The sequence below is a fragment of the Nannospalax galili genome, unplaced genomic scaffold (assembly GCF_000622305.1).
Source record: "Nannospalax galili isolate Female #2095 unplaced genomic scaffold, S.galili_v1.0 scaffold886, whole genome shotgun sequence".
Lineage (NCBI taxonomy): Eukaryota > Metazoa > Chordata > Mammalia > Rodentia > Spalacidae > Nannospalax > Nannospalax galili.
Genome location: NW_008355971.1, coordinates 2,322,952 through 2,345,915, shown reverse-complemented (window position 1 = coordinate 2,345,915; position 22,964 = coordinate 2,322,952). Strand labels below are relative to the sequence as shown.

Here is a 22,964-nt window from a genome sequence, read left to right as displayed (position 1 = left end):
TTATAGGTTTGCACCACCAGCCACCACACCATGCTATCTTTCTCCCTTTAGAAATCAACTGTGGGGCCAGTCGTGGTGGCACATGCCTTTAATCCCAGCACTTGGGAGGCAGAGGCAGGCAGATCTTTATGAGTTCGAGGCCAGCCTGGTCTACATAGTGAGTTCCAGGACAGCTGGGGCTACAAGGAGACCCTGTCTCAAAAAGACAAAAAAAAAAAAAAAAAATCAACTGCGGGTTTATTTACCCACTTGTTCCCAACCGTACCCTCCAACACTGTCTCCAAGTCTCTGGCAAGGTTTAAGTCCCAGCCCCCATGCTACCAATTAAACTGAAGCAACTGTGGGCCCTCTACATCCCTAAAATGGAATCCCCTTGATCAGAGAGTATTAGGGAAGCCAGGAAAATGACACCAGGGAACAACTCAAACCTGGGGTTCTTGATTGGATTGGTGGGCTGGAGAATTTTGTGCGGGGGGGTGGGTTAGAGTGGAGAGTAATTAGAGGCATTTAAAGAGAGTGGGGTAAGGGCAGGGGGAGGGCTGGAGAGATGGCTTAACGGTTAAGAGCACAAGCTACTTTTGCTGAGGACCCGTGGTTAGGTTCCCAGCACCCACATTTCGGCTAACAACCATCTGAAATTACAGTTCCAGAGGATCAAATGCCCACTTCTACCTCCGAAAGTAGTGCATTCATGTACACGTGATGCACTTCCATACATTCAGGCAAAACATACACATAAAAGGTAACTTTTTTAAAGAGAGGATTTGGGTGTCGCTTGAAGAGGGATCCTGGGGGTGTAGTTTCTAGGAGATGGCCATTCTGGGAGGAAAAATTTCCGGCAGCTGCTGGTGTTATAATTCCTGGGTAAATGAAGGGAAGGGGCTCTGTGGAAGGAACATGTTATGAGAAGGGATTCTAGGGATGATGGATTTGTGAAGGCAGGAAGATTCTCGAGGGAAGACCCGGAGGATGATGACCCTGAGTAGGGGACCCGGGAGGAAAGCAGAGTTTAGGTTGAGAGCGTTGAAAAAAGGTTTGGGGGGCGTGCCTTTGAGAAAAGGGTTGTGGGAGGCAGCGCTCCGGGAAGGATACCGGAAGGTAGGCTTTCCAATGAAAGAGTCTGAGGAGAGGATTCTCAAAGTGGGTTCCGGGAGACAGGATGCTGGGAACCCAGCTGGGCTTTAGAGCAGTGGAGTTTGGAACGAAGACCCTGGAGGGAATTCTGGGAAAAGGGAGTCCGAAGGGCGAGAAGGTTGCGGGTGGTGAGCAGCTGAGAAGCGAGTTGGAGGGTGGCGCGAAGGAGATTGTCAAACAGTAGGAATGCTTATGAGAACCGTCAGAGACCGGAACCCATCCCACCGTAAATAGAGTCTGATCCGGCCTGTCAAGCTGTGTGCTTCAGGCCCCGCCCCTTCCGCTCCCAGGACCTTCTCTCCTGAGGGCCTTCCCGCCGCCAATCAGACGTCCCGCCCTTGGCTTCAGCGTGAGCCGTAAAGCTGGCTTCTGTCGTGACGAACGCTCAAAGCGCCTGCGCAGACCTTGAAAAGCGGCTGGGGCGGCCCCGAGCTTTCTTTTTCCGGTGCAACGCCGCGCGGTGAGGAGCTCGTGTGTGTACTCGCAGCCATGCCGGCCAAGGGTCCGCTGCAGTCGGTGCAGGTCTTCGGACGCAAGGTTGGCTTGGCGAGGAGTGGAAGAACCGGGGGAGGCTGGGAGCGGCCGGGGGCTGGGGGGGCGGCCGGGTGACCAGGGCCCGGAACTCACAATGGCCCCGCTCTCTCCCTCGCTTTCCACAGAAGACAGCCACAGCCGTGGCGCACTGCAAACGAGGAAATGGCCTCATCAAGGTGAACGGACGTCCTCTGGAGATGATCGAGCCGCGCACGTTGCAGTACAAGGTGCCGGGTCGGGGACGGGCGCCTTGGAGCCGGACACAGTAGGGGAGGGGGCTTAGAAACGGAGGTGCCGTTCTCAGTGGGTGTTGAGAAGCCGAGTTAGGGGAAGGAAAGTGGTATATTTAGTGGTAGGTCTGACCTTGAGCAGGGAAAAACGTTCGCACCGAGCAGGCGTAAGGAAAATTGTTGGAGGTTGGAGGAGGTCTCTTGCGATCTGGAATATTTGGAAACTCACCGTGCTTCGGGGAAATCGGGGCCGGAATAGCTCGGTTTATACGACCCGATTAACGTTTTCGTTCGTAGAAGAATGGGTTTACAACCAGCACTTCTGCGGGATGAAGTAGGAGGATTGCCAAGAGTTCAGGACCATACAGATCTACAGAGCGTGGTTCTGGTCATCCTGGGCTACTGTATAAAACTCATGAAAGAAAAACATTTTCTTTTTTAAAACAGGATTTCCCTGTAGCTTCAGCTAGTCTGGAACTCACTATATAGACCAGGCCTGCCTCTGCCTGTCTCCTGTGTGCTGGGATTAATGGCCTGTGCCACCACAGACCAGGAGCTGGGCTGGAGAGAGGACTCAGTGGTTAAGAGCACTGGTTACTGTTGCTGAGGACCTGGTTTGGGTTCCCAGCATCCATAAGGCTGCTAACAGTCTCCCAAAACTCATTGCATGCCACGGGTGCACTTATATACCTGCAGATAATGCACTCACACAAAAAGTAATAAATGCATTTAAAAACTGAAAAAAAAAAAATAAAAGCAGGACCTTAAAGATAAGGCATCACTATGTAGCCAAGGCTGGCCTTGAAACCTGCCTCTTGAGTGAGGGGGTTAAAGGTGTACTCCACCCTCCAAGCCTGTGTGCGTTTTTTGTTGAACTGGTGGGAAAAGAGTTAACAGGAGGTACAAAAATAAATCTTAAAACCCAGAACCCATAGTTGATGAGTTTTGATATGTGTAAGAAGAAATATACTGGAGATGGTCCAAAGTCACGATAGTATTGGTAATGAAAGACTAGTTGTCTTACAGATCTGTAGTATTCTAATCGTGGGGACTTGTGGATGAGGGTAAAGTAAATTGCCTCAAGAAATTAGGCCCCTGGGATGGGGATCTCAGTTACTTAATTGAAGCAACTAAAAAGGACATAGTTGGGCTGTTTAAATGCTTGGTAAGAGTCTTAACAGTCCCTCCCTGTTTTCTTTGAATGGAAAGGCCAGAATGTGGTGGGTTCTGCTGAGTTGCTAGGCTCTTGGGGGCGGGGGGTCCATCTGTGAAATGGGGTGTGATTTTGATTCTTAGGGATTGAAGACTAAGTTTGGCATCTATAAAGGTATTTTTTCTTAAATTCTGTTCCTTTTAAAGGGAAAGAACTTAAAAGCATTGTCAAAAGTACCAGATTTCCCTTGTATAGCAGTTATGGAATATGGTTTTGTTATTGGCTGTCAGTTTATATGGAGGATTTGTGTGTGTTCTGTTTTGTGGGATGCAGCAGTGACTCTAGTCCCTACCCTCTTGGAGCTTCGAGGCACAATGACCCAATACTAAAACCTGATGTAGATAAGATTATGGGCAGGGCTGGGATGTAAGTCCAGAGAGGGCTTGGGGAAGGGCACAATGAGACCTGGAACAGCAGCTATTTGCTTAGATTATTCAGTGATGATGGGGAAGGTAAAGGGAGATACGAAATGCCCAGTGAGGTGACCTAACCCTGTTCACTGTTTCTCTAGTTACTAGAGCCAGTTCTACTTCTGGGCAAGGAGCGGTTTGCTGGTGTGGACATCAGGGTCCGTGTGAAGGGTGGTGGTCATGTGGCCCAGATTTATGGTAAGTCCCTGGCACCTGGCCCTGTGACTTTGAGGTGGTTCCTGGAGCAAGACTACTTGATGGGGCTCATATGACCCTCTGCATTGTCTTCTCACAGCAATTCGACAGTCCATCTCCAAAGCTCTGGTGGCCTACTACCAGAAATGTGAGTGCAGTTGGTTCTTCTAGCAGGAGGTTGGGTATGCAGGGGCCAGGGGAAGACTTGCAGTTATTTGAATCTTTCCCCTTTCTCATTTCCAGATGTGGATGAGGCTTCAAAGAAGGAGATCAAAGACATTCTTATCCAGTATGACCGAACCCTGCTGGTAGCTGATCCCCGTCGCTGCGAGTCCAAAAAGTTTGGAGGTCCTGGTGCCCGTGCCCGCTACCAGAAATCCTACCGATAAGCCCATTCAGAGGATCAGGGTTTACCTTTGTAATAAACATTGTGTAATTGCCTGAGGCTGAGCTGTGGTCTTCTGTGGTCTGTGGTTAAATGGAATGCAGGAAGTCACCTGCCCTGGCCTTAGTGTGGTTGGTGAAGGTGGCAGATAGGAGAGGCATACATAGTGCAGTGTGTGGGCTGAGCCCAGGTGGCAGTGGCTGTCACAGGGTATTTTTATTATATGTATGTACATGGATGTATATGCATGTACATGTGGACTCTAGAGGCAACCTTGAGTGTTTGCACTCATTTTCTGAATTTTTGTGGTTGAATGTGATCCACGTACTTGTGTGTGCAGTATCCTTGGAGGCCAGAAGAGGGTGACAGATATCTGGAACTGGAGTTACAGATGGTTATTACTTGTCTTGTGGGTGCTGGGAACTGAACCTCAGTTCTCTCCAAGAATAGCCCATGGTCGTAACTCCTTGAAGCCCTTTTTTTTTCCTTTTTTGAGACAGGGTCTTCCTGTAGCTCCAGCTGGCTTGGAACTCAAAGAGATTTTTCTCTGCCTCTTGAGTGCCTGGGACTAATGGCATGTGCCACCATACCCGGCCCATTTTCGTTTTTTGAGACAGGGTCTCAGTTTTCAGTGTGTAGACCAGGCTGTCCTCAAACTCAAATCTGCCTGCCTCTGCCATCCTGAATGCTGGGATTACAGGTGTATACCTGGTGTTTTGTTTTGAGGTTAGGTCTCTAGCATGCAAAACCCAGAGATTGCCCACCTAGCACAGGGTTGTTACAAGTGTATGTCACTGTGTCTTTCGGCATAGGTTCTTGGGATCTTTTTTCCCCAGTCCCTTTGCTACTGTGCTGCTTTTGTTACAGGAGAGTGAACCCATGGCCCATGGCCCTGCACACTATAGTGTCTTTTTTTCCCCTCGTCTTCTACCGATGAGCTATTACACTCCACAACCCTTGCTCATCACCTCTTCAGCTCAAGAACCTTGGCTTCAGCCTCCTTAGTGCTGGGACTAGAGGCATGCACCACACCCAGCCCTGCTATTTTAACTGCAGGAAGAGTGGAGGAAATGTGTAAGGCCAATAATCTTTAACACAAAGCAAATTCAGACTGCCTGGGTGGGATCAGAAAAGTCTACAGCTAAGGGCCACGCCCAGGCTGAGAGTTTGAAATGTCAACCAACAGTAGGGATACCCCCATACCTAGGGGTGCCGTGCAGGTTTAAGGAGTCTTCCCATTCTAGCAGTACTGACAAATTCAGTGCACTTTGCTGTATATGTAGACTCTGGTTAGGGTGCTGATGGTTGACATCCTTTGTTAACACTCCCTTTAGCCTATCCTTCACCACTTTGCTGTGCCCTAGTTGGGTGTCACCACACCATGTTCTGGCCCATAACTAGCTCCAGGCCTCAGGCAGGGTGCTGTTGTGCTCATCTCATCCAGTGGGGCAAGAGCCTGCCCAGGAGCCAGGCATAGTAGTCCTCACCTGTAATCCTAGTAACCTGGAGGCAGGAAGAGCCTGTCCTTGGCAACTTCTATATAAGGTTGTCTTGAAGTATTACAAAATGGGGCCAGGTATGGTGCACACCTTAATCCCACCACTTGGGAGGTGGATCTCTGGTCTGTATAGTGAGTTCCAGGCTGTACAGCAAGACCACATCCCGAAGAGAAGCCAGTACTGGGGGACTACCTAGAAGAATTGCTGTGGATTGCACAGTCCTATCCCCCAGGAGAGTACCAGCAAACAGCTCAAGGGTATAATGTTGAGCCAAGGTCCTTCATACTGTCTCCAGCAGCCCCTTTGCACCACACACCCTTTGAGGAGTGCCAGTGGAGCAGTCTGCTTGGACCTAATGAGTAACTGACCCAACCCAGAGGGTCTGGTGCATTCTCAGGAACTGATTGGGGACCATTCAGTTTCATATACCTGAGACTTGGCTCACTTGCTGCTCGAGAAGTTGCTTAGCAGTTGAGTGGCCAGCTGCCGGTGAGCTGCATGTGTGACCATGGTGGTCTTATGGGGCACTGAGATTGCATGTGAGTTAAGGGAAAGGTTACAACTCGGTTCAGTGACTCCACTTGTACACATCTGTCCTAACCAACAGCCACACATACCCAAGCTGCTCAGATGTGTCTTTAGTTTGAGAGGGCCTCACTGTGCAGCCCTGGTGGCCTGTAGACCAGGCTGGACTTGAACTTGGAAGGGCTACCTTCCTCTGTTTAAAGGTGTATGCCTTCATGCCTGGCTTCATTGTTTTTGAGGTAGGGTCTCCCTGAGTTAACCAGTCTGGCCTTGCACTTGCTTTGTAGCCTAGGCAGGCCTTGACTAGTGATCTGTCTTCTGAAAAGCTGGCATTAAGGCCCTGCACAACCTGGCTCAGCAGATAGAATGTTCCCACAGGTGAGGAAGACTCCATGGGGCAGCACTGACACCAAGGCACACGAGAATGGGGCTTGCTGACTGCTAACTTGGTGCTAGGTGATTGACCAGATGAGAAAACTACCTTGGTGGCAAAATAGTGGTGTGCGGTGCTCAAGGGCACTGGGGCTAGAGGTAATAGGGAAGGAGAGCAGTAGGCACCACCCTTTTTTGTTTCTAAGATGAGGTCTGGTTGTGTTGCCAAGATCCACTGGGACTCCAGGCTCCAGCCACACAGTTAGCATCCCCCTGCTTTTTGAGTCTGATTGTAGCTGTGAAACAGCAGGCAGACTGGTGGGCAAGGGTGTTCCTGGGGTCCTGGTAGGTCTAGGAAGCCGAAAGGAGCTGGGGTTGAGGGGAGGGATGAAACCCACCAAAAGGAGGGGGTTAAGGTCAGCCTGGGACCTTTGGTTTTCCCAGAGGGACAAGAGAGACTCTCCTCCCCCATTGAGGTGCAGGGCTCCTTCCTAGAGGCACAGCTGGAATGCATCTGGAGAGGGGGCTCCTCTCCGGGCTCTGGAGCAGACAGCCCTTTCTCCCTCCCTGCCTCCTCAAATACCAGGAATTCCGGCGCCGCTGGGAGGCCAGACCAGGCTGGGAACTTTCCTACAGCTGGAGGCGGCTGGGAATGTGCGGCTCTGGCAGAGGTGGGGAGGGAAGGCCAGCCTTAGTCCTGACCTCAGGGAGGCCTCAATCACTGTAGGCTGGAGAGGGGCCTGTTCAGCTCCTGGGGGCCCCTAGTCCAGGCCCTGTGGGCACAGTGGCATTCAGTGAGATGCCACCCACTTCTTTTATTAAGCCTGGCCTTGGGCTGGCTGGCTCCCTCATGACCAGAATCTCCCTCTTGTATGTAACCCTGGTGGCCAGAATGTCTCTTGGCACTAGATGGGCTTCAGGCTGTGAAGCTTTGTCCCTGTTCAGCCCCCTCCTAGTAGTGGAACTGGGAAAGCTGCTTTTCTGTCTGTTAAGTTTCCTTTTAAGTAATTTTGGTTGAGACAGGGTCTCTGTAGCCCACACTGATTCCTCATGTGTATATAGAGTGACTAAAAACACAGGCTGGAGAGATGGCTCAGTGGTTAAGCACACACACTGCACCTACACAGGACCTAAGTTTGGTTCCCAGCACCATGTGGGATGGCTCACATCTGCCTGTAACACCAGCTCCAGGGAATCACCAGCCCTCTTGTGGACTCTGGGGACATCTACACTCACGTGCAAGTACACACAAATACACATCTTTTAAAACTGGCAGTAGTGCATGTCTTTAGTTCCAGCACTGGAGAGGCACAGGCAGGGAGATCTCTGAATTCAAAGCCAGCCTGGTTTATATAGGGAGCTTCAGGTCAGCCAGGGCTACATAGTGAGACCCTCTCTCAAACAAAACAAAACCCAACAAAGGATGGGGCTAGGGAGGTAGCTCAGTGGTAGAGCTCTTGCTAGCATGAGGCCCTGAATTTAATCCCAGCACTGCAAACTAAACTAAATCAGCCCAACATATCCTGGGGCTAGGCAGGTAGCTCAGTAGCCAAGCCCTTGAGCACTAGATCCTGAGTTTGGTCCTCAGCACTGCAAAGAATAAACAAAGCTCATTGGTTCTTAGCAATGCCAAGGGCCAAGAGAATCAGCTCCCACAGAATGATACCCTCATGGCTTACAGCTAGTACACAGTGAAGCTCCCTTTCTGGCTGGGAGCCAGCTGCTAACTATGATTCTAAGACTCCTATTGGTTGGGACTAGATCGTAATGGGGTCTATGATCTGAATGATGTTCTGGTGGACTAATACGCATTTGGGAAGTGAGAGGGTACACTGACAGGATGCTCAGACCATTCTGAGGAGGAAAGGAAGAGGGGGGGAGGGAAGAGGAGGAGGAGAAGGGCATAATGGTCATTTTTCAGACAGGAAAACGAGCTCTGTGAGGAAGGAAACACATCAAAGAGAAAGGAGGACTTGAATTCACAGCCATGACATGGGCCTCAGAGAATTCCAGGGAAGAGTAACAGTGATGGAAGGAGCTGGTAGTAAATCATCACAAACATTTTTACGCCATGCTTCTCACTTGGCAGACCACTGCTGGGAGAGGGCGGAAGGACCGAAACATAAAACCCTTTTTGTCTCCACGACCTGGATTATTTTGTGGGAGGTGAGTGCCTGCTGAGGAATTGCAGAGTTCCAAACAAGGCAGTGGAGGGATGTGTGTGCCTGAGTGTGTGAGTGTATGAGTGTGTGTGTGTCACAAGAACTGGAACATTCATGGAAATGGGTCTGTGTGTGAGAGACACAAGGATCGGGATATACATGGCAACGGGTCTGGGAGTGTCCAGGGAAATGAGACAGACCTTTCACAGCCCTTAGCTGATCTGCCTTGGCATGTATATAGAATAGTTCCTGAGGTGTAGTACCAGGACCCAAAGAACCCAAATAAGGGGAGATGGACAGGGTGGGTTGATGGATAGAGACAGCTGGGGGAGAGGTGTATCGATGACTAAATGACAGATGCAGGGATGGGAGGACCAGTACTCGTTGGAGAAGTGGGATGGATATGGAGCCTGGAGTACCAGTTGGAGGGAGGACAAATGAGCAGATCAAAGGATGAGCAGGGTGGAAGGTGAGGGTAAGGCACATGGGTAGGATTCCAGCTTGTAAGGTGGACACCAGATGAAGGAATAGTGACAACCAGGTAACCAAATGGCCAGTCAGGTGGAAACAGATCAGGAGCAAGGCTTTTGCTGCTATAGCCCAGGGTGGCCCCAAACGCCTGGGCCCAAGATATCCCCTTGCTCCAGCCAGCCTCCCGAGTAGCTGGGACTATTGATGTGGGCCATCTTGGCTAGCTTGAGCAGGATTGCTTTCCTAGCAGTACCATACAGTTCTAAACTCCTTTTATTTTGGGCCTTTTTGAGACAGGGTCTCCCTGTAGCCCCAGCTGTCCTGGAACTATGTAGACCAGGCTGGACTTGAATTCACAGAGATCTGCCTGTCTCTGCCTCCCAAGTGCTGGGATTAAAGGCGTGTGCCACCACACCCGGCATAGTTCTAAACCTTAAGTCATCAAGTTCTAATATTTTCTAATGGTTCCAAAGGAGCTTGAAATTCGGCATTTTTTTTTTTTTCTTTTTGAGACAGGGTCTCATGTAGCCCAGGTTAGCTCTGAACTTCTGATCCTCTTACTTCCATCTCCTGAGTTGCTGGGATTAGACATTCACCATCATACCTTTTATGTGGTGTTGGGGATCTAACCCTGGGGTTCATGCATGCTAGGTACTCTGCTCACTGAGCTACACACCCAGCCTGAGATAGCCCAAGTGTTCTCAGAGGATTTTCACAAGTTTGGGTAATGTTAGTGCTTCCCATCAGGATTCGAGATCCCCACCACCTGAAGAATAGCAAAGCACACATCGTTTTATAAAATTAATTAATTAACAAAATAACCAAGACCTCTCCTTTTCCTATCTCTATTGCTTCCAGGACCACCTGTGAAAGACACCAGGGGCTGGAACGTCACAGCCACCTCTAGACCTGTGTCTAGACTCTGGGTGATGTCCTGAGGGTGGGTGGCACTAGGTGAAGGGGTTAAAGTCCTTGCTGCTTGGGAAGCCTGATGCCCATACTCACATTTTGAAAAGGGACATCAAGAGCCCCCTGGACCCTGAGAAGGCCCATAGGCTCCTGGGTGGGGGGCTGCCAAGAGAGTAGGGTGGTTGAGCCGGACCTGGGCCTTGGCTGGCCGCAGCTGCCCACCACCTCCCACCTGGATACTAACTGTGGTGGCATAGCTGAGCCTCCTAGCTGGGGGTGGTGGGGGCTGGGGCTGGGGTGGTGGTGAAGGTGCCCGAGATGTAGGGGCAGAGGAAGACCAGGGACCTCGAGAAATGACTGAGGGGACCTCTCCCCCTGGTCCCTGCCGCCGAGCAAGGCTCTGGCTGATGTACGAAGCTGCCAGGTACCTGGAGAGGGCAGCTGCACTGGGGCCCAGGAGCTGACGACTGTGGGGCTGAGGGCTATGGGGTGGGGTCAAGTCTGAAGACTCTGACCTGGTAACATGAGAGACTGAATGGCTTCCAGGTTTGGATGAAATGATGGCAGTCTGCACCGGTGTGGGTATCAGGCCCTGAGGGTCCTGAGGGCATCCTTGTGCAGTGAAAGATGTGGCAGCTAAAACGCGGACAGCTGCGGAGTTCTGCTGGCCCCGTGGAGGTGGGAGTCCGGGAGTCTGTGTGTCAGTGGGGCCGGGCTCTAGAAGCTGTGGTGGAGCCTCTGGACTCAGAGTATCTGTGGGTCCTTCCTGCTTGGGGAAAGATAGGAGGACTCTGATGTCTGTATGGTCTTGAGGCAGGGCCAAGGGTGTGGCAGCTGGCACTTGAACATCTGGAAGGTCTTGGGATAAAGACTGTGGAGGGCTAGCTGGGATGCAACAGTCCAGGGGACCTCCACGCATACGCAGAGGAGAACAACCAGACTCCTCGATGTCTGGGAGGTCAGGTGACAAGGGCAGTGGGGTGACGGCTGGGATCTGATGGTGTAGGTTGTTTGCCTGCATTGGTGAAGGACTGATGGGTTGGTCACTGACAGCAGGTGGGCCTTGGTCAATCCTGACACCTCTTTGCTCAGTTCCTGGAGTACTGCCTGGGCTCTGGCTGCCCGTGTGGTCTTCTTCCTTGGGCAGAGGGGTGGTGTCTAAATTTGTGACATCAGCACTTCCTCCCTGCTTGGGCAATGCTGGGGTAGTTGGCATCTGCAGGTCTGTATAGCCCCCTTGCCCAGGAAGGCAGGTGGGGGCAGATGGAACCTCTATTTCCATGGTGCTTCTGTGCTCAGTCAAAGGAGTGGTAGTAGGAACTTGGCTTTGATCAGGCAATGTTGGAACTGCTGGAACCTGGATATCCGAAGGACCTTCTTGCTTGGGCAAAGAGAATTTGGATGGAACCTGCATGTTCCAGAAATCTCCTTTTCCAGACAAAGGCAGTGGAATGCAGCTACCCAGATGGTCTTGCTTGGGCAAATCTGCGACATTTAGACTCTGGCCATCCAGGTGACTTCTCTGCTTAGACAAAGGTGTAGCAGCTTGAACCAGAGCAGCAGGGGCCAGAGGGACAGTCTCCTGAGCACAGGTCAGTGGGAAGGCCAGCTCACACACCAACACGTGTCCAAAGGCAGGCATGGGACCTGTACACAAAGGAAAGAGGACCAAAGGCTGAGAATGTGGTTCAGTGGTAGAGCACCTACATAGAATCCCCCAGTAAGAGGCTGGGGGTGTGGCTCAAAGGTTGAGTACTGACCTAGCACGCTAGAGACCCTAATCCCTAGTACCACAGCGGAAAAGAAAGGATCCAGTCAGGAAGGCTGTTCCAGATAGGGTTGGGTCTCACCTGGCTCAGCCTCCTCGTGGGGTGGGCAGGGGGATGGATGAGGCTGGGCTAGGACCCGAGGTCGGCGTCGGGGTGCATTGCTGGATGCCCTGGTCTCAGCCCGCTGCATCTGCTGGATCCGCTCGCTGTAAAGCCGAGCCAGCTCTCGCACCCGGGAAGCTGCCCGCTCTGAATGTGGCACTCCTGCCTTCCCATTCCCACTGCCTCCACCAATATCGGAGTCCTCCAGGATCAGCAGAGGCTCTGGGAAGCAGGGCCGGGCCAGCTGCCCCTGCTCTAGAGCTTGCCAGGCACTCCTGATTTCTGAGCAAGAACGGTATTCCAGGTCCTCTGGGAATCCCTGAACCTGGGTGACATCCTGGGTGCAGAAAGCTGGGAGTGACACCTCCTCACCCTCTTCCTCCTGCCCCACTACGCTTCCTGAGGTGGGCAAACCCAGATTTCCAGGATTGCTTCCAGGAAACAGTTCTCTCCTGGTGGCTAGAGCCTTCTCCGGCTCCTGCAGGGGTCCAGGGAGCCAGGAGTCACAGGGGAGGGCAGGAGTGCTCCCCAGGCTGGGACTGTCAGGCACACTGGGCACAGATGGAAGGCAAGGCAGCTCAAAAACACTGGGGATATCGGAGAGAACTTCTGGAATTTCTGGAAGGCTGGTCATGTCAGGAATCTTGGTAAGGCTGGGAATGCGGGGAATTTCAGCTGTACCAGAGCTTTCCAGCCCCTCTAAGACGTGGAGTGGGGAAGGCTCCCGTTCATTCATCTCCAGCTCGTCATCCTCCTCCTCCTCCTCTTCTGAGGACTCCCGGCTGGGCAGGGCTTGGAACGGGAGGGTTTCTCTGTCACCTGTCACTTTGGAGTCTCTGGGGAACTTGGGAATGTCGTGGGTAGCTGGCTGTAGTGGGCACACAAAGGCCAAGATATCAGGGTTGGGGATGGGCCAACCTGGCCTTTGTCTCTGACTGCCCAAGGACAAGGCTTCAAGGACTCTGTGGTAGACTGGGCTTACCCCTGGGTCCCGGAGGCCTCTCTGGTTCAACAGTTCTAGAATTTCCTCAGTGATGGAAGTCCCTGATGGATCCAGTGTGGGAGGGCCAGCATCCTCTAGGTCTTCAGGGGGCCCAGAAGTGGACAATGGGGGCTGTAATTCCGAGGGGGGACAGAGTTCCCCTTCACTGCCAGCATGCTGTGAGAAGAAGGGTGGAAAGGAAGAGCCAGGAGGGCCCTGTGTCCCAATATCCCCAGCCCCTCTTTCTACAGATGGAGGAAGTCAAGCCCCTCATCTTTTTCACTTTTAGATAAGGGTCTCATATAACTCAAGCTGACCTGGAACTCACTGTGTAGCCAAGGTTGGCCTCAAATTCCTGATCCCCTTGTTTTCCCTTCTCCAGGCTGGGATTATAGGCATGTGCCACCACACCCAATCCAGCTTCCTTTATTTTTTTGTGGTGCTGGGGATAGAACCCAGGAGCTTGTGTGTACCAGGCAAGTACTCTTCCACTACGGAGTGACCATCCAGTGTAGCTCGGACTGCAAACATCTGCCAGGGCACCTGGCTTAATGACCCCCATTATTTTATTTATTTAGGGTCTCATGTAGCCCAAGCTAAACTGGAACTCGCTTGCAGTCAAGGATAATCTTGAACTCCCTGATCTTCCTGCCTCTACATCCCAAGTGCTGGGGATTCAGGCTTGTGCCACCACAGCCAGTTTTATGTGGTGCCAGGTCTCAAACCCAGGGCTTTAATGCATGCTGGGTAAGCACTGTACCAAATGAGCTACATCCCCAGCCCTTAATCCCCTTTCTTCTTCAGACCCAGATGGTGGAACTAAGCTCTTTTCTCTGTCAGACTAGGAGTCCAGCTCCCAGACGCTGTCTCCATTTCTTACCTTGACTTTAGGCTGATCTGGGATGGAGAGGTGAGAAAGAGTGAGACACAGGAGTAAGAGTTATTCCTGGTAACTGACCAGCTGCCCCTTCTTCCTCCCCATCCACCCCAAACATCCCAAGAAGGGGCAGACAGACAGACATGGACCAGTCACTAACCATTCTGAGGAAACATGGCATAAGGGTCCTTCACTGGCTCTGCAGGGAGGACACAGAATGTCAGAAGGTCAGGCCACTGTGTCCTGGGTCCCCCAGTTCCAGTGGGGATACTCACCAGACTGCCTGCGGCCACGGCGACTACCAGAGAGTCTCGGAGACGGAGCTGTGGGAGAAGTGACCAGAACCCAGCATGAGCCCAGCTCCACAGCCCAGATTGGGGGACTAGGAACAGAACTGCACATTCCATCTCATTTACCTGTGTTTCTTCTGCCAGGAGTGAAACTTCTAGCATCTCGAAGTCGAGGAGACTCCAGTGGGGATATTGGAGTCTCTGGGATAGGTTTGCTTTTTGGAGAACCTGTGGGGAAAGTCAAAGGGTTAACAGTTTACCTTCCTTGGAAGCACTTCCTCTTCTTGAAAGGGGTCCTTCCCAGCCCCAGCCCCAACTCACAGTGCAGGCTGTTCTCCAAGAGAACCTGCTTTGCCTGAAAAGACAGGGAGAGATGGGTGTTGGGGGCACAGAAATTGGGAGAACCCATCTTGAATGCCAGCCATTCCCAGAAATGAGTTCTTCGAAGATGGTTAATCTTTACCACAGCCCTAGAATGTAGGTACTATTCCTCCAGGTGAGGTAATTGAAGCCTAGAGAGGTTAAGTTAGTTGCCCGGGGTCACAAAGCAATAGTGTGCTAGAACTGGAATGCAAAACCAGAGCAGCCCAATTCTGTGGGCTCAGCGATTAGGTTTTTTTAAGTCTTTTTGGAGACAGGGTCTTCCTGTAGCTCCAGCTGCCCTGGAACTCACAGAGGCCACCTGCCTCTGCCTCCCAAGTGCTAGGATTAAAGACGTGCACCACCCTGTCTCGCTTCAGTGATGAGGTTTTAAAAGAACCACATCCCTGTACTCAGGGCTGTTATGGGCTAGGGGTTCAGTATTCCGAGGGGACCCTGCTGTGACAGGAGCTTACCTTGGCAGGGATGGAAGCAGGGTGGTTCTCGAAGAAGAGGCGCTGCAGGCAGTGAATCCACAACCGTTTCTCTTCTTGGTTCTTGGCCTGGGGGTAGGGTAGGTGAAGGTTAGAGATCTGGGGTCCAGGCTGGAAGAGGGGTGACAGCCCAGCCCAGCCTGTGCTCACCTGGAGCAGGTGTCTGTGCTTGGGGATGGTCAGATCGGACACCTTGAACCCTAAGGGGTCTCGAGGATTCTCGCTTACACTCAGGTTACAGCACTGGGGGAGGGGGGCAGGCAGAGAGGGGTGGCATGCTGAAAGCTCTGGTACCAAGATATCTGGGTTCTCATTCCTTAGAAAGAGGATCCCCAAAGACTGTGGAGTCTCCTACCCCACCACGCTAGGCTCTGCACACTCCCTTACCACAGTCCTCTTTACCACACCTTCATCAAGATGTGCTTCTCCCCTGATCCCCCTATGAAGACATCCACCCCACTGAATTTATTCCTTTTTTTTTTTTTTGGTTTTTTTTTTGCCTCCCGAGTGCTGGGATTAAAGGCGTGTGCCACCACGCCCGGCTCAATTTATTCCTTTTTTTTTGTCTTTTTGAGACAGGGTCTCTCTGTAGCCCCAGCTGTCCTGGAACTCACTATGTAGACCAGGCTGGCCTTGAACTCACAGAGATCCTCCTGCCTCTGCCTCCCGAGTGCAGGGATTAAAGGCGTGAGCCACAACGCCTGGCTCAACCTCTTAAGTTTTAAAGGATTGCATGTATCCTCAAACTTACTATATGGCAAATGATGATATTGAACCTGATCCTGCTGCCTCTACCACCTGAGTGCTGAGATTACAGGTTTACGAAGTGCTAGGGATTGAACCCAGGGCTTTGTGTATGCTAAGCAAGTACTCTCCCAACTGAGCCACATGGTCAGCCTATGGCTCCTCCATTTTTGAGCTCATGAAAAATGGTGGCACAAACTTGTAGTCTTAGCACTTGGGAGGCTGAGGCAGGAGGTCTGCAGCAAGTCTGAGGTCAACCTGCTCTGCATAGCACGTTTCAGGCAAAAAAGCTACAAAGGGAGACACTGTCTCAAAACTCTAAAAATAGGGCTGAAGAGATGGCTCATCAGTTAAGAGCATGTATTGCTCTTCTAGAGGATCCAAGTTCAATTCCCAGCAACTAGGTCAACTGACTCACAAAGACCTGGAGCTCCAGCTCCTGAGGGATCTGACTCCTCAGGCCTCCAAGGGCACTTGCACTCAATGTGCACATACCCACATACAGACATGTATACACATAACTAAAAAATAAACCTTAACGGGGCTGGAGAGATGGCTCAGTGATTAAGAGCACTAGGTGCTCTTGCAGAGGACCTGGGTTCGATTCCCAGCACCCACATGGCAGCTAACAACCTTCTGTAACTCCAGTTCCAGGGGATCCAATACCCTCTTCTGATCTTTGTGGGCACTGTATGGCATGGGTGCACTTACACACATGCAGGCAGGCAATACACAGAAAATAAAATTAATAAATGAAATATATTTTTTAAAATTCCAAAAGAAAAAAAATCCAAAAATACTGGCAAGAGGCCTGAGTAAGTAGAAGCACTGGTGAGCAGGCCTGAGGGCTATTAAACCTTTTTAAAAGCCAAAAAGAAAATGTGGCCCATGGGCTGGAAGTGTGGCTCAGTGATGGAGTGCTTGCCTGGCATCCACAAGACCTTAGATTCTATACCCAGCACCACACATACACATAGCATGCACACCCACACCCACCCCCGGCCCCCAAATACAGGCAGTGGGGCTCCACAGGTAAAAACACTTATCAACAATTCTGAGTTGGATCCCAAGGACCAATATGGGGGAAGGAGAGAACCAGCTCCTGGGTTGGGGCTATCTTAGTGGTAAAATGCTTGCTTAGCATGTGGAAGACTCTGGGTTCAATTCTGTACATCACAAAAGTCACATTTTAAGATTTGAATTTAATTCTGGTATTTTTGAAACAGGGTCTCCCTATAGCCCCAGCTGCCTTGGAGCTTGATATGTAGACCGGGCTGGTCCTGATCTCACAGAAATCCACCTGCCTCTGCCTCCCAAGTGCTGAGATTAAAGGCATTCGACACCACACCCAGTCAACATTTTAAAGTGACCCTCCCCAATCAAGGTTTATTTTAGCAAAAATATTTTTAATAAGTGCTGGGCGTGGTGGCCAACCCTTTAATCCTAGCACTTGGGAGGCCGTGGCAGGTGGATCTCTGTGAGTTCAAGGCTAGCCTGGTCTATATAGGGAGTTCCAGGTCAGCTGGGACTACAGGGAGACCCTGTCTCAAAAAGACAAAAAAAAAAAAAAAAATGCTGGGTGTGGTGGCCCAGCACTTGGGAGGTAGAGGCAAGTGGATTTCTGTGAGTTCAAGGCCAGCCTGGTCTACGTAGTGACTTCCAGGTCAGCTGGGAGACCCTGTCTCAAAAAGAACAAACAAAATAAGTAAATAAAATTATTTTTTAATAAAAAGTAATCAAAAGTAGGGAGTACACCCTCTAGAATGGAGGGCAATTGAGTGCCAACTCCCCACATTTGTTAGTGTTAATTAATGGGGGGCATGCCACAGAGTGTATTTGGAGGTCAGAGGACAACTTTCAGGTGTCAGGTCTCTTTCTACAATGTGGGTCCTGGGGACTGAACTCAGGTTTTTGGACTTAGTGGCAAGCACCTTTAGCTACTGAACCACCACACCTGACTATTATTATTTTTTAATTATGTGTCTGTATGTGGGTATTTGTATGTGAGAGCAGGTGCCTCTGATGAGACCAGAGGCAAAGGATCCCCTGGGGCTGGAGTTCTAGGCAGTTGTAAGCTGCTTGATGTGGGTGCTGGGAATGGAACTCTGGTCCTCCTACAAGAGCAGTCCACACTGTTGACCACTGAGTCATCTCTCCAGCCCCCATCTGTTTTTGAAACAGGAGCTCACTAACTGGCCTTGAGCACACTTGCAGCTCAGGATGGCTTAACTTCCAGGGACCCTCTTGCTGTAGCCCCCTTGACTGCTAGGGTTACAGGTGCGTACTACCACACTCAGTTTCCTAAGTTTTGCCTAGACTTTCAATCTTCCTGAATAACTAGGATCCCAGGTCGATGACACTAGACCCAGATAAACATGACTCTTTTCTGCCAGGCAGACCCTGCAGGTGGTTCAGGTGGAGGTAGACAGAAGGTATTTCAGAGAGAATTGTCTAGGCCTTGCCTCTATCCCCATACTCACAAAGATGTGGCCCTTGTAGGTGTATTCAGGCCCCCGACGCTTGGCCACCAGCAGCATCCGGGAGAACAGGAAGAGCAGCCGCTCACCCCCTCGAAGCCGGGGGCCTCCCCCGCCACCCCCTCGGAAGGCACCTTCCAGCACCAGCTCTCCAAAGGCACTGAGCTCCGGGCCAGTCCAGCCACCCAGCCGCCGCTGCACTTCCTGCCAGGGCCACAGCAGGCACAGAGACAGATGTGGGTGGCACACAGGCCAAGACAGGGTCGTTAATGACTAGGATGCACTGAACAACCCTCTAAGCCTGATTCCAAGCACTATCCCACCAGTTCCACCCAAGGGGATTGGCCACCTGCAAGCGTGCTGCGTGCTCCTGCTTGCGTTTCATGTCGTTGATGTACCAGGCCACTGCAGTCATGGACACAATGGCTTCCTCCACCATCTCTCGACCTCCAGTGCCTGGGCCCTCTGCCCAGTGCTTGCCCAGTTCCTGCCAGGCATCCGCCGGGCACACGAGGTGGGGAGAAATAAGAGTATGAAGGAGAAATGAAAGGACACAATGAACACGGAGAAAGAGTGATGGAACCAGGGGTGGCTGGGGACTCGACTGTGCCTCTCCCCACAGCCAGACCCCAGGTGCCACAGCTGACCTGCAGCAGGAGATGGTACTTCAGGATTCGCTGAACTGGCTTCAGCAGGAAGCTCTGCAGGGGCAGGGAGTGATGGAGCTGGGCCTGGCGCTCCTGCAGCCACAGGACAGCTGGTGGGGACAGTGACAGTTCCCGGAGCAGGGCCAGGGAGCTGGAGGCATAGCACAGGTTAGTGGGGAGTGGTAGCTCCAATGGGCAGAGCTGGGAGGGGACAGGGCACTTAGGGAGGTCAGTGATTATCAAGCTCTGGCAGGGGCTATAGCTGGGCACTGAGTGGGTTGGAGGGTAGAGGGGGCAGCTGGCACAGGCATGGCCTAGGGCCAAGCAGGAACTCCCTACCCCTCACCTCGGGTAGTTCATGCAGTACAGTGTGTAGATGTCAAAATCCTCGCTCTGCGGGGGACAAGGGAGTCAGGGCCACCCAGCTTCCCACAGTCCCCCTGTAGCCTAGCCCAGCCTAGGCCAGCTGAGGCCTGCTGTCCCATAACCACACTCCACCCTGAGATCCTGGCTCTTACCCTTTGCACGAAGCACTCAGCGATGGCTCCTGCACTGCTGCTGCTTTCCAAGTCCTCCAGAAGCTCGCTGTGGGGGAGGGCAAAGGTGAGGGACCCTCCTGCATCCAAATCCCCCAAAGCAAGACTCAGGAGAGTTTCAAGACAGGACATTTCAATGGGACATCATGACCAGAGGAGGGGGGCCTCTAATGGCTACATAAGACATTGCACCCTACTCAACAGGCTGTTAGGTCTGAAAACCATCACGGCTGGCAGGTCACAACCTACTGTGACATTATGGCTCTGGGGCAGGCGGTGTTGGGAATCCCCAAATATATGATTTTAAGATTTTGGTGTTAGCCAGAGTTGTATTGGTGGTACACTCTCTTGTAATCTCAGCTACTTGGGAGGCTAAGGCAGAAAGATCAAGAGTTCAAGGTCAGGCTGAGCCACTTAGTGAGACTCTGTTCTCAAAACCAAAAGTGAAAAAAAGAGCTGGGGAGATATATATAGCTCAGGGGTATAGTGCTTGCTTACTGTAGCTCAGGTCCTGTTTCAATCTCCAGAGTCATAAAACAGAAAGACTGTTACAAATCAGGCACGGGTGGTGCACAACTGTTATCCCAGCTCTCAGGCAGCTGAGACAGGAGGATCTCAAGTTTGAAGCCAGGCTGGGCTACATAAAGGAGACTCTCAAGAAACAAAACAAAAAAACCCCAAACAGTAGCTGGGTGTGGTGGTACATGCTTCTAATTCCAACACTTGGGATGTAGAGACAGGAAGATCATTATTTAAGGTCATCCTCGGCTATACAGTAAGTTCAAGACCAGCCTGGGTTACATGAGACCTTGTCTCAAATATTTAAACAAAACAAAGAAAAACACAAAAGATTCTTTTATAATTCTGAGATCTCACAATTGGAGCCAGGTGTCTTCACCAGGCTGAGCAGCCAGCTTGGTTTGGCCAGGACCAAGAACCTTCCCCAGTAGAAGGACTCATGGTGCTAAACCTGGGAAAGTCCTGGGCTCTCCAGGAGTTGGTCACACTAGTGTACACATGGTCATGATCTTCAACAAGCCCAGGATCCTATCCTGCTGTGGTGCCTGTCTGGTTATGTGGTCTCCTGTGCTTACCACCTAGGGTCCTCACTGTCAGTGGACTGCATGTGCCAGCCTACACAGGGCACTAAGTAGGCACTCAAATTAGTGATATAACCCTCCCTTGCCACAGAGGCCAGCACCCCTGAGGTCCCTCCTGCCCCTGACCTGCTGAACTCATAGATATCCTCGATGTTGGCAAACAGCGTGCCCAGCTGCTCCATGCTCAGCCCCAGGACCCCACCATCGAGCAGAGGGCCCAAGTAGTCCTGTGGGGATGACAGGGTGTTACAGAGGCCAAGGGCCTGACCAGATCCCCACTGTCCCTGGATGCCTGCCCACCTCACCTCCACGATGCTGCGAAGATCCCGGACATAGGCCCTCTCTGTCTCCACGATCTCTCTGGCCACTCTCTCCAGCCTTGAAGGTTTTACTGAATTCTGGATCCCAACAGGCGACAGGTGCAGGCGTATAGGGGGCTCTGGCAGTGGCTCCGGCCTGGAGGCTGAGCAGGTTGGTGAGGGCCCTGGTGCTGGGTCCCCTTCAGAGCCCACTGTGCTCAGAGATGTAGAGCTACCAGAACCTCGGGGAGAAGCCATGGTGGGGGCTGCAGGGGCTGCTGAGATAGGAAAGAGGCACTCAGGGGTTCTCCCCAGATATTTTTTTTCCATAGCCCCCAAACTCACCCACACCTGGCCAATGGTGTTCCCTCAATTCTCTCCTTCCTTCCCTGCCCTAACTTGGTCCAGTCCTATCCTTTACCTACCATGGTCCCTCCTCTCTGAGCCTTGGTCCTCCATTCCTCTAATTCGCCTCCATCCATCAACCACAGAGACCTTTATGAATCTGTCCAACTGACCTTGTAACTCCCATCGGCACAGCCCCTTCAAGTCCTCAGGCTACTGTCCAAACTCCTCAGATCCACGGAGCCCTATAGCAATGTGGCCATGACAGATCCCTTTCCCATGACACATCTCTTAACAACTCCCAGCATCCCTGGCATAACCAACTTCTTTCAGTTACTTATAGAAGCTCTAGGCCTTTGCACACATGGTTCCCTGTGTGAAGAACACTCCTTTGTCCCAGTCCAATTCCTTCTTCCTGAACCTTTGAATTCTTAGCTTGGCCAACCCGACTGTGGGGACAGGGCTGGGCTGTCTGGGCTACCGTGTTGGCAGCGCTGGGTCAGCCATAGACTCAGAGGGTTGTTCAGTGTCCTGAACGAGGGGACAAATGCCCACAGGCTCCACCCGTTTAGGATGCTCACCTGTCTGAGTGTCACACCCAGTTATGGAGTGGAGAACTTCACCTCTGTGGCCACACCCGAGCTTCGGGCTGGGTTTGGACAAGCTAGGTCCCCGGGCTCCCTCGGGCATGGCTGAGTGGTACACCTGAGACCTGCAAAAAGACGCACTTCTTGGGGGTGGGGGACAGGACTCCATTGGCCTCACGGTCACCCCAATTCACAGATAGGGTGCTGGGAGTTGGTTTAAATCCAGGAAGGGGGCCCCATGGGCGTTGACTCCTGGAAAGATACAAAGTGACAGAAAAGAGAACCGAAGACAACCTAAAGAATATAGAAGACGGCAAAAATCCCCCGAAACTCCAAGTTCCATCAATCGGGGGCCCCAATCTCGAGGTTCAGGGATCCTGGGAACGCTCCAGGCTCTGGCTTGCAGTGGAGGGCGAGGGGCAGGGCTGGGAAAAGCCGTGGGCGGGAGGGAGGCCGCGGGGTCCCAAGGGAAGGCGGAGGCTAGGGGACCGGATGCCAGGGTCCTGCAGACGATTCCCTCCCCCGCCAGGGACTGAGCGCCAGGGCGCTGGCCCCGAGCCGTCCTCTCCCCAGCCCCTCTCGGCGCCCGGACCGCAGTCCCCACCGCCCCGGCGCCCCCAGCGCCTTCCCAGCCCCCTCCAGCCCCCGACTCCCGCCGGCGCCTCGGCTCGGCCCCCGCCGGCACGCCCCCTCATTGTTCGGCCGCGGCGCCGCCCCCTCCCCCAGCCCCGGGCCCCTCACTGCCCCTCACCTCCCCGGGAGCCGCCAGCCCTGAGCCCGGCTGGTCCGGATCCTAATGCGGTCCCCAGGGAGGCGTACAGTCGGGGCGCAGCGTCGAGAAGTTGGGGCTTTCAAGCTCCGGAATCCCGAGTGTCTTCCTAGCCTTGGGGTGCACAGTCCGATGTCTTGGTGTTCTAAGTGAAAGGTGCTGCGAACCTCAGATGGGGGCGCTGGGGACCCACATTCCTGAGTCTGCTAGGTAGGGCCGGAGCTGGGGAAGGACCTGGGTTCCTGAGTTTCTCTAAACCTCGGGGGCCAGAGGTTGAGTCACCCCCAGGAGGGCGCGCAAGTGGTCTCAAACTCCTCGGTCCCCTTGAAGTGATGGATGCTGCAGACTGTCGGGGCGCCAGGCGTCTGATCCCCAAGTTCTCCAACACCGGGGTCTTGGGCTCGGAGTCTGGGAATCCCTGAAGAAGATGCGCGGTTCTGGATCCCCAAATCTTCGAAGCCGGGTGCGGGACGCTCGGCGGCCCGTGCCCCTCGGGGCTGAATCGCTGTTCCGGCTTCTCCAGGAGGGGGCGCCGGGCATCGGAGGA

General features: G+C 52.5%; 2 protein-coding genes across 4 annotated transcripts; one reads left to right on the top strand and one right to left on the bottom strand.

The window, feature by feature from the left end:
* The first annotated feature begins 1,511 nt into the window (after positions 1–1,511).
* Rps16 (ribosomal protein S16) lies at positions 1,512–4,166 on the top strand. Its single transcript, XM_008853962.2, has 5 exons — positions 1,512–1,671; positions 1,794–1,895; positions 3,623–3,719; positions 3,817–3,864; positions 3,960–4,166. Exons 1-5 carry the CDS (start codon positions 1,624–1,626, stop codon positions 4,103–4,105), a joined length of 441 nt encoding a protein of 146 aa, XP_008852184.1. The 5' UTR covers positions 1,512–1,623; the 3' UTR covers positions 4,106–4,166.
* Positions 4,167–9,976: 5,810 nt separating this feature from the next.
* Plekhg2 (pleckstrin homology and RhoGEF domain containing G2) lies at positions 9,977–22,958 on the bottom strand. 3 transcript variants are annotated; one of them, XM_008853961.3, is made up of 19 exons: positions 22,400–22,958; positions 21,643–21,773; positions 20,723–20,994; positions 20,544–20,644; positions 19,300–19,366; positions 19,128–19,174; positions 18,782–18,932; positions 18,484–18,621; positions 18,138–18,338; positions 15,064–15,156; positions 14,896–14,982; positions 14,381–14,414; positions 14,186–14,287; positions 14,045–14,092; positions 13,930–13,968; positions 13,773–13,789; positions 12,893–13,069; positions 11,890–12,778; positions 9,977–11,686 (listed from the first exon to the last, which is right to left on the bottom strand). In XM_008853961.3, the coding sequence occupies exons 2-19, from the start codon at positions 21,749–21,751 to the stop codon at positions 10,152–10,154; spliced, it is 4,107 nt and encodes a 1,368-aa protein (XP_008852183.1). In that variant the 5' UTR covers positions 21,752–21,773; positions 22,400–22,958; the 3' UTR covers positions 9,977–10,151. The 3 variants fall into 3 exon arrangements, with proteins under 3 accessions (XP_008852183.1, XP_029412356.1, XP_017658918.1); XM_029556496.1 differs by having other exon boundaries at positions 20,723–20,991; XM_017803429.2 differs by lacking the exon at positions 15,064–15,156.
* Between the last annotated feature and the right edge of the window lie 6 nt (positions 22,959–22,964).